General features: G+C 39.2%; 1 protein-coding gene across 2 annotated transcripts in view; it reads right to left on the bottom strand.

Annotated features, from left to right (window-relative positions):
• Positions 1–18,034, bottom strand: part of ATXN1 (ataxin 1) — a 265,056-nt gene that overhangs the window by 18,832 nt on the left and 228,190 nt on the right. For both annotated transcript variants that reach the window (XM_063298928.1, XM_063298929.1), the window contains exon 7: positions 147–2,180. In XM_063298928.1, coding sequence (XP_063154998.1) covers positions 147–2,024 — 1,878 coding nt within the window. In that variant the 5' untranslated portion in view covers positions 2,025–2,180. The remainder of the gene's footprint in view (positions 1–146; positions 2,181–18,034) is intronic.

Raw genomic sequence — 18,034 nt, 5'->3', positions numbered from 1 at the left:
CGTAAGTCGATTCACACACACAACTAGTCACCAATCTATTAGTCTGAGGCTAAGAGACTAAGAATCAAGAGCAGGGATAATAAGGATATTATGTCTACTTTCCTAATTACTTCTTCCCTCCCCCTATAAGCCCTTGTGTTGATTACCTGTGCTCGGTGCTCTCCAACTGCAAACTGTATCATAGCAATGCCTGGATTATGGCTGTCATCAATTCTTTCCACGGTGCTGGAGTCTATTTTCAGGTCACTGCTAATTTCTGCACTCTGTATAAAGTCTTCTGTTTTTAAGTCTTCTACCTTCTTCAGCTCTCCATTTGCCAACTGAATGATAGAGCCTTTCATAAAATAAGGAGGCAATATAGCAGGAGCTGTTGCTGAAGGTGGTACTGGCTGGACCAGGGGGAGATGGATCTGGGCCTGGACCACAGCTGCCTGGTAAGCCGGCTGGCTTACTAGTGACTCAGCACTGAAATTCTCATTTTTTGGAATGGTGGTTGTTACAAATGTATGAGGCACTGCTGCCAGCTGGGGAGATGAAGTGGCTATAGCAGGTGATACCCCTGAGGAGTCAATATCTGCACTTCCTACTGGTATTAAGAGAGGCTGGGTACCAGGGATCACCAGATGCTGTGGTAGATTTCCAGGATAGCCAAAGGCTTGCTGTTGACTGCTCAGATAGCTAATTACTGGTGGCTGAGTCCCAGTGTAAAAGGCTGTAGCTGGCAACCCAACAGGTAGCTGCTCTGAAGCACTGTGGGTGGTCTGAATGACTGTGTGAGGGGATAAAGTGGCAACTGCTTTCACCCCTTCATGACCAATAGTCTGTTGTGGAGATAAAGCATAAGATCGGTGGCCTGTCTTTCCTAAATGCAAGCTTCCCTTTTCATTGATGGCTGAAGGAGGTGTTTCTCTGTTGATGCTCTGCTGAACCTCCATGTCTGCAGTAGGCGTACTGCTGTTGGGGACAACCATAACAGAGGGACGGACATTGGAGGAATCTCGTGCAATATAATCAGAAGGACCAGAGTGGACCACCACATGTCTGGCCTCATAATGATGAGGAGATGGTTTATTGCCTGATTTGATAAGATTTACTTCAGAAGATGGTGAGATGCCATATCGTCTACTCTTTTCTACTTCCCCATTCAGTATTTCCTTTGCTTGCATAGCCTGCAACCTGCTGCTCTCAGATTTCTTAGTGGACTCCCTAGTAACAAAATGGCCACCAGAATCTGCATATTGCACTACCACCTGGGAGGAAGGGCCAAGGGCGAATGCATGAGGAATCACTGTCTGGTGAGGATGCAAATGGACTGGGATGGCTGGAGGAGAGACATTTCTGACAGCACTCTGAGAGCTGGAAATATGGACATATTGGTTTTGCTGAGTAGGTGGAGGAGATCCTGCTGTGATCAATCCAGGTGTCCTGACTAAATGCGGCTCAACTTTTTGGCCTTGTTGGCTAAGATTGCTCATGGTGGCCAGCAAAGAAGTATATGCCTCCAGCTGCGATCGCTGGGATGGAGTGGTTGCAACAGCAGTGGCAGAGGCTGCTGTGGTAGTTACAGAATTAGCTGTTGGGGAAATTAGTGGGGAAGGGATGAATCCGGCATATGGTCCACTATACTGAGGCCCAACAAACTGGAAAGCATGCTGCAGGTGTGCGTACTGCACCGGCGAAACAGGTGTTCCTGCCTGTGAAAGTGCAGAGGGGTACACTGTGGAAAGTGTGGCAGAGGCTGGAACAGACCTAGGAGCACTAGGTAGGGAATAATCCATTCCTGTAGAAAGTGATTTGTGTAAACCTACTCCCTGTTGTGAACCAGCCTCCACTGAAGTACCTCCAGACCGATTCCGCCCACTGCTGTGGCTGCTGGTTGTACTTGAGAGCCATGTTATATTATCTGCACGGTGATTTTCACTGGCCAGAACTAATGGCTTCACCTCAGAAGGCAGGCTGGTGGCAGGGATTTCCCGCTTCTTGGGTGGCAGGCATTCATTGCTTCTCTCCTGGTTGGATTTCATTTTTCACTGGCCCCTGCCCTTATCTTCTGTGGCTTCACTGCCTGGCTGGCTCTGATTTCAGTCTGTTAAGTGGAAAATCACATCTGATTTCTGATGTGGATCCAGAGACTTCATGAGGAATCATCTCCTTGTGACCACAATCTTCTACCAGCATCTCTGGAATGAGTGAGAAAGAGAAAATAGAGAGAGAGAAAGAAAAGAGGAAATCAAAATTTTAGCATGAAGAAAAAAAAAAGAAAACTATGAAACTAAGAACATCCAATCAATTAAAACTCTAACCAGCAATTTTACAGCTACAGCTTAAAACAAAAGTTTCCAGTACATCATTGTTACTAAAGCACCAGGCTAATCAAAATTACTTTTTTTTCCTCAGTATATTTCTGTGGGCAAATTTTAAAGAATGTATCCTTCAACCAGAAAGTCTAGGTAAACTCAGGAACAAGTCCTATTGCAGGACCTATTTCTAGGTAAGAATGTGATGCTAATACAGTAAAAGCTTTGTTTAACAGACCTCAGTTTAGTAGACTTTGGATGCAATGGACAACATTTTCATTTGGATTCCACTGCATTTAACAGATTAGTGTATATCTAGGCTTACTCTGTTAAGTAGAGGGTTTGTCCATAAATCAAGGTTTTATTGCAAATGCTGCCATTTACATCAAGTAGGAAAAAGACACAGAATGATGCAAATAACACAAATTGGGTTTTAACAGATACCCCCTCCCTCTAAATGGTTTTGTAAATCAAGTACTTGTTGATTACAAGATGGCGTAGCTAGCTGACAAAACAGTGAGACTTTCAACTGGAAATGCCTTAACGTTTTAGACTGTAGTACACAAGAAAGGAAAAGAGAGAGATTTGGAGGTAATTTGATACTCATACTGAGTTAAGTATGATACTGAATAAAGACCCAGTTCAGTGTAGTGGTTAAGGCACCAGGCTAGAAACCAGGAGACTGTGAGTTCTAGTTCCACCTTAGGCACAAAGCCCACTGGGTGACCTTGGGCCAGTTACTCTCTCTCAGCCCTAGAAAGCAAGAAATGACAAACCACTTCCAAAATCTTGCCAAGAAAACTGCAGGGACTTGTCCAGGTAGTTGCCAGGACTGACTTGAAGGCACGCGTGCGCGCACGCACACACACACACACAAAGATACTGAATAATTGTAAGGATAACTCATACCAATAAGCTAAATCAATATAGACTTTTTCAAACAATTACAAGATGGGGGAATTCTTTTGCAGCCCTTATTAAGAGCTCTGCTCTGGGCCATGTGAGCAGGAGAGGAGGGGCTTGGAATGGAAGAGTCAGCGACATTCCAAGCGCTGTCCAAGTGCCCCACCCATAGGGATGTTTTGGGGATATTGTTTTCCTGCAACATTTTTCTCTGCAGCCCCCAGATTGATCTGGTGCAGAAATCCAATTTTTCTTTTGCCAGCTTTCCCTGCCATACCAAATTTGATCCCAATCTGTTCAGTTTTTAGAAAAATTATCTTATACTGAGTCCCAAGGTCCTCTGCATACTTTTTTTTACAACATACCATTGGATGGAAACAGTAATGAAAAGAGTTCACAGTTGCTACCATCACCGAAAGATAAGGCATACATTCTAAAGTTTAATCAGGGTTGATGTAATTATTGCACCATTTTCCTCAATTTAGTATTGCAATTTCTTTTTCCTTACAAACTTCTCCTTTCTTTATGGATTCTGAATTACCAAGCAGATTGGAGCAGCCCTGAAGTGCCAATGATCTCATTATTCTGTTTATTTCTGGACTCTGTTTTGACTTTTGTCCATGTGTATTTTGATGGAATTTTCAGTTTGTGTGTGGCAGCACTTAGTCACACTATTGATTAAAACACTACACTGTAGTAAACCATGCATGAAATCACCACAAAACTGAAAGAATAAATTTAGTTTATTTATTTTCCTCTCCTTTTTGTCCATTGTGGAAATCAGGGTTCCCTCAAGGAAGTAAGAGGCAATCAATGAGACAATACTAAGGCAGGAGACTTACCTTTATTTATTTCCTGCACACACATTTTATCTAGGTCAGAAGCACAGTCAAATATGCCTCTCAATTCCTAAAGTGTTATGCTATAACTATTGAGATGTCTCCAGCTCTTTTTTCCTCCATTTTTAAAGCATATTCTTCAGAGAAGTATATATGTAGGATTTTACTTTTTGATCCTTTCAATCTGTATCTGCATACACAAGTTTAAACTCTACCTGCATGGTTAAAATTACATATTACAGTAACCCCATATGCAGCTCTGATCGTATCAAGTTCCCTTGTTCCTTAGTAACCAATGAATTGTGAGCTGCAACTGCTGCATGATTGAACTCTGTGTAGGAGGGAAAACATTAACAAATGACTGGGAACTATTGTGCATAAGGAGCTTGGTTCAGTACAATTCAGGGGAGGAGGTGAACTCATATATAAAATAGGATGAGAACAGACTTAAACAGCAGCTTAATATTTCAGTAATATTACAATTAGATTCATAACGGAATATTATTATTAGAACAAAACTGAACTGTTACGATATTATAAACTATAATATTTTGGTACTACAGTAATACTACTGTAATACTACTGTAGAATATACATGTATTCTATCCAACCCGCCAACCAAATTTAGAGCACAGAGCAAAACAGTCATTCCTCCTACCACTGGCCTAACTCCATTAAATTAACCAGGTATTCATTCAGTCAGGCATTCCCTGAAAGGAAGAAAAAACACCCGATTCTCTTTAATATACTGCCTAACAGTCAGCAATATGCACAAAGAGTACACCATACTAATCTCACACATATCCACTTAAGGCCAAAGGATGGAGCTTCAAAGCATAATTTTTCGAACTGTTTAATATGAATTAAATTCAGTATTAATTAGGGATTTAACTGCACACGTTTCTTTTTTGAGTCTGCAAAGGACAGCACCCCTCTTTGCAAACAAATTACAGGTTGACCAAAATGTAACCATTTTGAATAATAATGGTAGGATAGCAACTGAAACATGTAACTAGAAAGCTAGCAATTTAAAAGACTGGTGCCAGTTTGCTATAATATGACAACACAATAGGAAAATGGGGAGTAGCCAAGAAAAGAATACTCAGTACCCTGGCACAAAAAAATATTGGCACGATCCAGTCCCAATCATTTGTTGAGTAGACCCACTGGACTTGTTAGGGTTAGGGTTCACTGATGCAAAGAAATTTGACTCTAATGCTAGGAACAGAAATTTAATTAATAGAACTTTTTCATATGTTTTTTAAGATTTACTGGACATTTACAAACCAATACAAGACTCCCTTTTCAGGAAACTGAAATGAGATATTCTTTTGCAGCTTACAACATTCAGTTCAAATCTTCTTGGATAAAGTGCTTATAATCACTCAGAGAAACTACCCTTCAATGACAAATGTGTTATACAGTCTTTCCAAGCTGATATACAAAAAGTAGAAAAGAAATACTACTACTTATTATTACTATTGACAAGACAATGGAAATTGCACCATCTCCTTTCTATTCACTACTTTGAAAAACTCATCAAGGATCACTCTATGTCTGATCCTATACAAAATGGAAAAAGGAAAAACTTGGTAGGAAACTTACCAATAAATGGCTCATAGTATTAATAACAGTATAATACCAGCACTTCAGTTGTTGCATTGGTTGCCATTAGGGTTCAAGGTGCTGGTTTAGCCTATAAAGCTCTATATGGCTTGGCACCCATGTGTTTACAGGACTATCTGCCAGACCTAGCTGTCCTGCATGTTCATCCTAAGAGGGGCTGCTGAAAGTCCCCACCCCACATGAGGTGCAAGGAGTGAGGCCTAGAGATAGGCCTTCTTGATCGCAGTCCCTATAAGGATATAAAAACTATAATTGATGAGTTGGCATGGATGGTGGACCTAGACTGCTTTTGTAACCTATCATTTTTGTGGATTACGGTTCTATTTTTTGTTTACTACTGATTTTACCTTCACTGGTGTTTTTAAACCATCCTGGGACTTTCGAAACAAGGTGATACACATTTGGTTGTATAAATAACAGTACATAACTAAAAAATCATTGCTCTTCTGCACTAAGTGGAAAATGGAACCTCAGTTGGCTTTCTGCATGCATGAGGCTTTTTCCTGTATGTACATCTTATGTCAATATAAGTGGGTGTGACTTAGCTGCTGTGGCTGTGGAAAGCATAGGTCCCATTTACCTGAGCAGCTTGTTGAGAAGAAAATCCCTTTTCCCAAAGGAAGTCCATTATGAGAACATCCATGATATGCCCTCATAACCCCAAATGTATCCACTGGACCTTCCACTGATCAAAATGAGCTTTACATTCAAGATGTGATTTATTAGAGCAAATCAATTAATATAAGTATTATAGCCTATTAGTACCCATGTCAAAATTAAGTCTTTACTATATTATTTTGGATTAGAAGTGTTCAACCAGTAAAATTCCACATACTACTAAAATGGTGATGACCAGAAAGTGTTTTTCTTCTAGTTTTTAATTTATTTTATTCTTAAAAATTCAATCTGTACACCTAAACATGAAAAACTGTAATACAATAAAAGTAACAGAACAATCAAAGAAGAAACAAGGATGGCAAGACCAGGAAGCAACAAACACACCCATTCCTCAAAGGGGGTTACATTCATCCTAGCCAAAGATCTGAGTGAAGGACCATGTCTTCAAGGCCTGCTAAAATGCCAGGAGGGTGAGAGCTGTGAAAGAGAAGGCATGCTTCTGAGGTCACGAGAGATGATATTGTTTAATTGAAGGAATCTGTAGCACACCAACCATGCTGGATCAAAGCAGCTGGGCAGATACTAGGGAAGATAGGCAGTTCCTCAAGTAGCCAGGCCCTACGCCATATAGGGTTTTACAGGTAATGACCAGTCCTGAATCACACCCAGGAACAGGCTTGCAACCAGCGCAGCTCATGAATTAGATGAGTTACATGGGCATACCAAAGCATGCCCATCACTCCCCATGTCACTGCATTCTGGACCAGTTGAAGCTTCCAGGTAGTCTTCAAGGGCATTACAAGTCAAACAGTCAAGTGTGAGGCCTGTTGTTTATACATTTTTTGTTGTTGTTTATACAACAATTTATAAATTGTGTGAAGACTTAGCTCTCTGGAAAAGGCTGTAATGCTGGGAAAGGTGGGAGGAAAGAAAAGAGGATGACCAGCAGCACGATGAATGGACTCAGTTACAGTGGCAATGGCTGCACTGTTGGAAGATCTGAAAGATTAGGTTATGCACATATTGTCATGGAGAAAAATCTATGTGGTCACTAAGGGTCAACACCAATTTGATGGCCATCCATCCATCCATCCATCTATCTTTCAATGTCTGTTATCCTTAGTATCAGGCACAGATGTTTTTTCTTTTTCTATATTATTTATTTACTTTGTATGTTTTCTCAATCTTTACAATGTATTTTAACGTATGAGCGTATTAAGATACCCTCTTTGTATTTTATTTTATTTTTGTAAAGGACGTTGCAAACTCTGTTGAAAAATAGTCTAGAAATCTTTCAAAGAAATTTGTAGGAGTTGAAATTTTTATGGTAGGAAAATAGAAACAGCACTTGGAAAACATGGGAGTATAACCAGGTATACTGATTCTATACCAGATTATGGCAAGTTTTGGGGAAGCAGCCATACTTCTAAATTATATGTACAAAGATATTGGAAGGAGGCTGCAAACTTTAATCAGTTTATAAGGAAGACTCATCAAGTAAAACTTCGTTGGATACAAATGTTTTCTGGAAGAAAGACAGATGGCTGTTTCTTCTAACAATAAGTGGCAATTTTCTTTGTTAAAACTGTCACATTTTTTAATATTAAAACAGCCATGTGAATTGTTACTTATTTCTTTGACAAACCTTTCCAATGAGTATTTTGGAAAACTTGGTTGCAACTATTTTAGCACAAGCCAGATCAGCTCAAAAGAGAATGGCTACCATGTCCAGAAATAGAACATTTTTTAGTGTTGCCTCTTGCCTCCCTTTCTCTATGTAGGCTTTTTTCTCCTACCTCAAACACACACACAAGCTTTAACTCCCTATTTTAATTTGTGTATACAGTGCTTTCACAGCAAACAAAAGATTATTTGGAATAGACAATATACTGTGTGTTTGGTACAACTAACATATAGGACACTTATGTTACAACTGTTGCGCTACAAACAGAATGGATAAAAAAGTACCCAAACCTTTTGTTATAGCTGGTTAATTTACTGTAAGGACAAGGAATTAACATGTTTCAGTACATGCAAAATGGAGACAAAGAATGCCTCTTTTCAAACATAGTTATGGGGGAGTATACACAATAATTTCTTGCATAAATTAATTATATACCTTCCTTCTAATATTGCTAGATGTTGCCTGCTGCTGCGGATTAAACACATTTGCATCTTGTAAGCTTTTTTTAAAAAATCAACTGATGCATATATTAACTAAGGTAACTTACAAGAACATTATCCTATTTTAAAATCTTATCAGTAAAAGGCAAGATTTGATTCACACATAATGCCAAGATTTAATATAGCTTGTTTGGTTTTAGCCGATTGTGATATACAAACCCATTTCAAGATGGAAAGGTGGCTTACCAGCTACAATGAATGGATTCGCATTATTACATTGAGCAAGGAAAAAAAATGAACAAGTCACATTATACTTTAGTGTTATAAGTAAAACAGCAAAATCTCAGATTCACATTTCAAAAGTGCTTCTGCCTTCATCTACCTTGTTGTGATATTCTTTTCCATTTGGTTTGTTGAGATTTAATCTGACTTGCTTAATAATGCTATCTTGTCACCAATCCAATGGTATAAGCCAAAAGTGAGGAATATAAGGAAGCAAAGCTTGGCTTGATCACATTAAGAATCCTGGTATAATTGAACAGTTATGTAAAACAAGAGTCAGCACTAAGACTCTAAAGGCTAAGAGTCAACAATGACTTGATAGTACATCATCATCATCATCATGTAAAACAAAGCAAGCATACCACTATTCTTTTTACTCTCATTGCTTACTCAGAACTAATCTATAATAGGCTTAAATAAATTTATGCTAATGGAAATTGGGTTGGGGAGGAGGAAAATGGTTAGGATTAGCGTACAAGTAGTCTTCGCTTAATGACCATTTAATGACCGTCTGGAGTTATGCCACTGAAAAAATGACTTACAACCATTCCTCACACTTATGACCGTCGCAGCATCCCTGTGGACATGTAATTACAATTCAGGCACTTGGCAACTGTCGTGCATTTACAACAGTTGCAGTGTCCTGCAGTCACGTGATTGCTATTTTTGACCTTCCCAGCCAGCTTCCGATAAGCAAAATCAATAGGGAACTGAGTGATTTGCTTAACGACCATGTAGTTTGCTTAACAACTACCACAAAAATGGTCGTAAAATTGGGTCTGGATTCACTTGATGACTATTGGCTAGGGATTAGCAACCTAAATTAGCAACCTAGCAACTTAGCAACCTAAATTTCAGTTCCAATTGTGGTTGTTAAGCGAGGACCACCTGTATATGTTGGAAGGAATCAGGAATATCATGCTCCTCATGGAAAGCTTTTCCCATCATATCAGATCACTCAGCAAGTGTAATATTTAAAAGCAAGTTCCCAAGTCTGTTTCTCAATAGTGTATAGCATGTTTGTGTTGTTGAGTCAGCTAATAGGAATAAGATGCAAAGCATGAAACCTGGGAAACATTATTCCAAACTTGTGAAAGGGATTTTAGAAATCAGTTATATGAAAGTAGTGCTGCAATAAGGTCAAATTATTTTTAAAAGTGTCTTTGGTATTCAAACTCATTAGTAATGTAATCCCAGATTCCTACAATAGTCACTTTTCATCTTGTTACAAATGCTCTTCTTCTGGACATTTAAATAGCAAAGAAGATCACATCTGTAATCAAATCTGTACAGAACAGCAACTACAAAAAGCGCAATAAAAAGAATGCTGTAGGCTACAGCTGTCATTCTCTTCTATGCAGTGATGTTGCATTATGGGGCAAGAAGAACTTATTGAGGAAAAAGTAATGGTTATGTTCAGGTTTTGTTATCAGATGTTCACTTGGGGCAAGTTAGCCATGTCTGAAGGGTTGGGAGCTGCAACTTAGCCTCCTGAACATCTGGAAGACCATGGGAGGATATGATCCTCATACACAAGAGACCAGGGGCTGTTTTTCACATTTCTAGAATTTAAAGGTTCAGAATTGAAGCAAGAGACTTTTGGGAGGCAAACCACTTCCATTCTCAACAATCACCCCCCCCCCCCAATATCAAACAGTTAAAAAACGTGCTACCAATTTGGGGTAGTACAATGGTTGAATTTCGGAAGCATGACTTGGATCATTTTTCAAGATTTCCTGTGGAGCAGGGTTAAGAAAGTGAATGGAAGTGGCTTGCTTCCCAAACATTTCCCATTTCCATTCACATCCTTAAATGAAAAAAAATAACAGTGCCGTAAATTGCCTTTTGGCAAAAATTTTATGGTGTTGGAAAGCTGCATGAGGCTTGTGAGATTATAGTAAGTACCACTTCCTTTTCTTTAGGAAATTTGGAAGACTGCTCAAGCTTGCCTAGGATAGGTATGTCCCAATTTTTTGTGGCCCAAGTTCTATTGGGCTTTTTCATGGTTTGAGGAATCACTCCTCTTGGACATGGTAATATGGTCAAATACTTTGGGGAGCGAAGTAGAATCAAGTTTTCTTGTCCATCTGCTAAACTCAGAAAAAAATTAGGACAAGCTGTTTCCTGTAAAACATCTTCGCTAATGCAAATACTTGCATTATTCTTACTTCACAGATATAGCACCCTTCATTGTATTTTAAATTTTGGAAGTGGTGCACTCTTATAGCCTAGTAACAGAAATTGATCCAATTCTCAGTATTTCAGTGGATATCTCCTAATGTTTCCATATTATGAATATGGAATTTATTCAAGTGTGATTTGGCATATTCTTACACACAACTCCAGTTTTTTAGTGGCAGTTCTGATAAGCATAGGGTTTTCCAAAACGCAAGTACATTAAAGAAAATCATTATTCAGAAGCTGAATTTGGACATATAATCTTACATTCTGATGCATTCTGATGCTTTTTCTATCTCTAATTATATTCTATTTAGATGTTATGGTCAAGATTGGAGACAGAAGAAATATATGAGAAAAACATCCAGGCAGGCCAAGACTCCACACTTAGCTTCTTCCCTGGACTTGTCAACTTTTCAATTTCAATGACTGAAAGAGAAAACTCCCCTTCAAGAAATCTTTACAGCCATTGCCAGATTATGAATGAAATCATGTGGTTTGTGAATTGTGGATAGTCTAAAAGACCAAGAGAAAAAAATGCTTAAGGTTACTTCCAATGCAAATTGTGATGCACACTGAATCAACAGATGCAGACATACTCTGCATGCAAAGGTGAAGGAAAGGGGAAGCATTATTAAATATCATGTGAGCATTGTTACATTTTCTCACACTTCATATCTCTGTTTCAGTCAAGACAATACAGTTGTACAGCAGTAAACTATGAGAGAAAATCTAGCCAAAATAAATGTCTGTATGCATTAATTGTTTTCTTTCCACTTATTAAAAATTCAACCTATTCATTGTCTTATTAAAATTATAGCATTAAACTTGTCTATTTCAGCAATTTCTAAGCTCTCAATCTTCATTGTTTATGAGGGCTGTTATGGCTATGCAAAATTTCAAATGGCTAATACACTTTGAATAAGGTTAAATTGAATTATACTTTTGACTTGAACTCAATTGTTTTGAGACACCAAATCAAATCATGTGCCTTTGAATCACTTTGGAGAGATTTAAGGCAGTTTAGCAATTCAACTATCCTTTGAGCTTTGTAGATTTTTCGAACACTGTTTCTTTTTATATAGGTAGCCCTCGTTTAGAGACTGCCTCATTTAGCAACCGTAAAACCATAAAAGTAACTTGGTGACCAATCCTCACATTTATGACCTTCGCAGGTCTGTAAAGCAAAGGAAACCTGAAGTAAGATCATAAGCACAGTTGCAGTTTTACTTAGCAACTGCTTCATTTAACGGCCAACTTGTCAGTCCCAATTGTGGTAGCTAAACAAGGACTGCCTGTATATGGTGTTATGGGCTGATACTGACATGAGTAGTTGGTAGTCTATAAGTGGTGTATGATTTCCTTATTTAAGCTCTCAGACTAGAGAGACAGAGCTGTTATCTTATGTCATGCCCTCATACTAGAGGTTACATTGCTCCCCCACCCAGAGGGGGACTATTTTAGTATATATTCCTGTGATTTTACACACTTCTTGACCATCAGGGAGGAAGTGTCCCAATAAGGACTAAACCCAATAAGCCTCCTAGTAGTCAAGAAATGAGTAGTTGACGAGTAAGTTTTATCACCTCCACAAGCCCTGTATATCAGATTGCTTAGTGGAATGGTGCTCTGTGTTTCATTCTTCTACTAGGGTAGCTGACAGAAAGAGAGATTGAGTGATTTAGTCTATTGCTCTTTCTTGTCTGATTTTTTACCTTTCCCCAAACCCATAGCCTTTCATCCTTGTCCTTCCTACACTGTCTGACCTGTACAGTTCTGCTATTCTCTGTCTCATTTGTTTGCAATTATAAAGCCTTTTCAGTTGCCCCTTTCATTCCCCCCTCCCTTGATTTTTTAAACAAACCAATTCTTCTCTGTTTTGTCTTGGACTAAGTGAGTTTTTCACTGCACCAAGTATGAGAAAATCTGCCTTTTCAACTTCTGGGTGTACTACAGACGATTTATACCACAGGGTTTTATATACAGTAGTGGTATGATATTTCTCACACATTTTTAGTTTTATGTTGAACAAGCATCACATAACCTGTCATTCACAAGAGAAGGCTAACTCTGCCAAAGAGCTACACCAACAAACCTACCAGCCCTGAAAAACAAATAATCATAATGTGGTGGTGGTGGTTTTCTTAAATCTGTACAACTTTTTAAACCATTGGTGAAAGATTTTTAAGTTGGAATAGGACAGTTTCTGCATGGTTCAGTACAACTTCCCTTTAGACTTTCTGACAGGCAATTTGGAAGTTACCATGCTGCCTTGTCTTTTTTTTTATAAGAATTTTATTAAGTTTGAAACAAAGATAAAAACTACAAAAAAGCAAAAAAAAACCTACAAAAAGAAAAGAAAAAAAAACTAAAAGAGTATAAAAGACAAGGAAAAAGAATTTTGAAGATTGCATAGAGGTGACTTCCGACTTTCAACAACAAGAATATAAAGCGATTTCTATAATCAATCCCTATCAAACCAAGATCACATTATTTCTATAAATCATTCTACTAGCACATTATAAAAACTACTAAACACAATTGCTCCTTCCCCTTATATTAAAAGAAAAAGAAATATAGAAACCTCCAAATCAATTTCCCCCCCACCAAAGACAGCATTTTTATATTTTTTCCTTCCTACCAGTATTCTATATTTCTGTCCACTATAATAGAAATCTAATTATAAAAACATTTAAAATGTTTACTTCTATATTTAACAATACTATAACAATCTTAACCCCATTAAACCTAAAACCAAGCAATTATTATCTTATAAATCTTAAAAATCAAACAAATCTAAAAACAATCCAGTAAAACTTAATCCAATTCATTAAAGAAAGATAAAATCATACAAGCCTTAATATCGATCCAATTAAACGTTCTTAATTCTCTACCCCACCTCAAAATAAACCAAAACATTTACATATCTCCGTATTACACACAAGGCATTTTTCATACAGAAATCAAACAGCCCAACTGCCCCCCTTGGAAACTCAGACTTCTCAGTAAAAGAAAAAAACCTCACAGAACAGAGCCTCTTCTTTCCCATAACATTCCATCAAAAAAAACCAACTGCATTTCTGATTTGCAATTCAGTCTGTTCTTTTAACTCCTTCAGCACCAAAATCTGGTAATCTGGCACAACAAGAGCTTCAATTTCGCTGTCGGTAGAAACATTTCCTTCTTCATTAGAATCAACTTCTTCCACAACCTCCTCAGCCAGATGAACCATTTTAAAGCTGATATTTTCTGCAATGTCCTGAATATCTTGCAGAATAGCTTGACAGGTATCATAAAAGATCTGTTCTGTAGGGAGATTATTTCAAAAAATAAATTGCAGTAAAACCCTTGACTTCAGCAAAGGGTCGTTACCTTGTCATGGTGGAGCTTGAGCACCTCAATGATGCCATCAGCTAAACCGTGAAGGGCCACCCAAGATGGGAAGGTCATGACAGAGAGCTCAGACTAAATGCGATCCCTGGGGAAGGTAATGGCAACCCACCCCAGTATTCTTGCCGTGAAAACTAAATGGATCAGTACAACCAGAGATATGTCGGTATACCATCGGAAGATGAGACCCCCAGGTCGGAAGATGGTCAAAATGCTACTGGGGAGGAACAGAGGATGAGTTCAACTAGCCCCAGATGTGATGACGCAGCTAGCTCAAAGCCGAAAGGATGGCTAGCGGCCGACGGTGCTGGTGGTGAACGGCGAATCCGATGTTCTAAGGATCAACACACCACTGGAACCTGGAATGTAAGATCTATGCGCCAGGGCAAATTGGATGTGGTTATTGGTGAGATGTCAAGATTAAAGATAGACATTTTGGGCGTCAGTGAACTGAAATGGACTGGAATGGGCCACTTCACATCAAATGACCACCAGATCTACTACTGTGGACAAGAGGACCACAGAAGAAATGGAGTAGCCTTCATAATTAATAGTAAAGTGGCTAAAGCAGTGCTTGGATACAATCCAAAAAACGACAAAATGATCTCAATTCGAATTCAGGGCAAGCCATCTAACATCACAGTGATCCAAATATATGCCCCAACCACAGAGGCTGAAGAAGCTGAAGTAGAGCAGTTCTATGAGGATCTGCAGCATCTACGAGACAACACGCCTAAAAGAGACATTGTTTTCATCACGGGAGACTGGAATGCTAAGGTGGGCAGTCAGATGACACCTGGAATTAGAGGTAAGCATGGCCTGGGAGAACAAAATGAAGCAGGACATAGGCTGATAGAATTTTGCCAAGACAACTCACTCTGCATAACAAACACTCTCTTCCAACAACCTAAGAGATGGCTTTATACATGGACTTCACCAGATGGACAACACCAAAATCAGATTGACTACATCCTTTGCAGCCAAAGGTGGCGGACATCGGTAAAAACAAGACCTGAAGCTGACTGTAATTCAGATCATGAACTTCTTGCACAATTTAGGATCAGACTAAAGAGATTAGGGAAGACCCACAGATCAGCTAGATATGAGCTCACTAATATTCCTAAGGAATATGCAGTGGAGGTGAAGAATAGATTTAAGGATTTAAAGATTTAATAGATTTTAGACTTAGTAGATAGGGTGGTGGAAGAACTATGGACAGAAGTTCGCAACGTCGTTCAGGAGGCGGCAACAAAATACATCCCAAAGAAAGAGAAAACCAAGAAGGCAAAATGGCTGTCTGCTGAGACACTAGAAGTAGCCCAAGAAAGAAGGAAAGCAAAAGGCAACAGTGATAGGTGAGATATGCCCAATTAAATGCAAAATTCCAGAGGTTAGCCAGAAGAGATAAGGAATTATTTTTAAACAAGCAATGCACAGAAGCGGAAGAAGACAATAGAATAGGAAGCACAAGAGGCCTCTTCCAGAAAATTAGAAACATTGGAGGTAAATTCCAGGCAAAAATGGGTATGATCAAAAACAAAGATGGCAAGGACCTAACAGAAGAAGAAGAGATCAAGAAAAGGTGGCAAGAATATACAGAAGACCTGTATAGGAAGGATAACAATATTGAGGATAGCTTTGATGGTGTGGTCAGTGAGCTAGAGCCAGACATCCTGAAGAGTGAGGTTGAGTGGGCCTTAAGAAGCATTGCTAATAACAAGGCAACAGGAGACGACGGCATCCCAGCTGAACTGTTCAAAATCTTGCAAGATGATGCTGTCAAGGTAATGCATGCTATATGCCAGCAAATTTGGAAAACACAAGAATGGCCATCAGATTGGAAAAAATCAACTTATATCCCCATACCAAAAAAGGGAAACACTGAAGAATGTTCAAACTATCGAACAGTGGCACTCATTTCACATGCCAGTAAGGTAATGCTCGAGATCCTGCAAGGTAGACTCCAGCAATTCATGGAGCGAGAATTGCCAGATGTACAAGCTGGGTTTAGAAAAGGCAGAGGAACTAGGGACCAAATTGCCAATATCCGCTGGATAACGGAAAAAGCCAGGGAGTTTCAGAAAAACATCTATTTCTGTTTTATTGACTATTCTAAAGCCTTTCACTGTGTGGACCATAACAAATTGTGGCAAGTTCTTAGCAGTGTGGGGATACCAAGTCATCTTGTCTGCCTCCTGAGGAATCTTTATAACAACCAAGTAGCAACGGTAAGAACAGACCACGGAACAACAGACTGGTTTAAGATTGGGAAAGGAGTACGGCAGGGCTGTATACTCTCACCCTACCTATTCAACTTATACGTAGAACACATCATGCAACATGCTGGGCTTGAGGAATCCAAGGCTGGGGTTAAAATCGCTGGAAGAAACATTAACAATCTCAGATATGCAGATAATACCACTTTGATGGCTGAAAGCGAACAGGAACTGAGGAGCCTTATGATGAAAGTGAAAGAAGAAAGTGCAAAAGCTGGCTTGCAGCTAAACCTCAGAAAAACCAAGATTATGGCAACCAGCTTGATTGATAACTGGCAAATAGAGGGAGAAAATGTAGAAGCAGTGAAAGACTTTGTATTTCTAGGTGCGAAGATTACTGCAGATGCTGACTGCAATCAGGGAATCAGAAGATGCTTAATCCTTGGGAGAAGAGCAATGACAAATCTCGATAAAATAGTTAAGAGCAGAGACATCACACTGACAACAAAGGCCCGCATAGTTAAAGCAATGATGTTCCCTGTAGTAACATATGGCTGCGAGAGCTGGACCATAAGGAAGGCTGAGAGAAGGAAGATAGATGCTTCTGAACTGTGGTGGTGGAGGAAAATTCTGAGAGTGCCTTGGACTGCAAGAAGATCAAACCAGTTCATATTCCAGGAAATCAAGCCAGACTGCTCACTGGACGGAATGATATTAAAGGCAAAACTGAAATACTTTGGCCACATAATGAGAAGACAGGACACCCTGGAGAAGATGCTGATGCTAGGGAGAGTGGAAGGCAAAAGGAAGAGGGGCCGACCAAGGGCAAGATGGATGGATGATATTCTAGAGGTGATGGATTCGTCCCTGGGGGAGCTGGAGGTGTTGACAACCAACAGGAAGCTCTGGCGTGGGCTGGTCCATGAAGTCACGAAGAGTCGGAAGCGACTAAACGAATAAACAACAACAAAAGTTGTGATTTTGCAAGCCAGTCCAAAAACTCTGTTAAGGATAAAAAACAAGAACTTAACATATATCCATGCTTTAAGACTGGAGGCTGTACTCTTAGGCCCAATATTAATTAAGATCTAATTGGATGGTACTGGTTAGGGCCATTGTGACACTGGTCCCACAATTTTGGAACTGTCAAGAAGGAAAAGGTCACGAACTCTATATAAGACGTCAGGCAACCAAGGAAACAGGTTTGCTATATCAAGTCTAAATTTCTACAATCAACATGAGGATTTTCTTTTCCTATGAAGGATCAATAACTAATGGGAAAAGTGAATCAGGGCTGCAGCTAGAAACATGCATGGATTTCAGCTTGCATTAAATCAGGCTGAGGACCCCAAAGGCTACAATTTCTCCTTTGCCCCAGGTATAGACCTTACAGGGCTATGTCTTTAAAACCTGTACAAGAGACAAATTGTGTGTCTTATTACAAGACAAAGAAAGCAAGAAGACTCAAGAATCATTGATTGAACCAAAAGATCCATTTTATGGTAGCATACTTAATAATATGTTATTAGCCACAAATGCTATATGGGACAATAAATCCTTT

This window comes from Candoia aspera, chromosome 3 (assembly GCF_035149785.1).
Source record: "Candoia aspera isolate rCanAsp1 chromosome 3, rCanAsp1.hap2, whole genome shotgun sequence".
In the NCBI taxonomy this organism is placed as follows: Eukaryota; Metazoa; Chordata; class Lepidosauria; order Squamata; family Boidae; genus Candoia; species Candoia aspera.
Note: the sequence above shows the minus strand (reverse complement) of the source record. Positions and strands in the feature narration are given on the sequence as shown.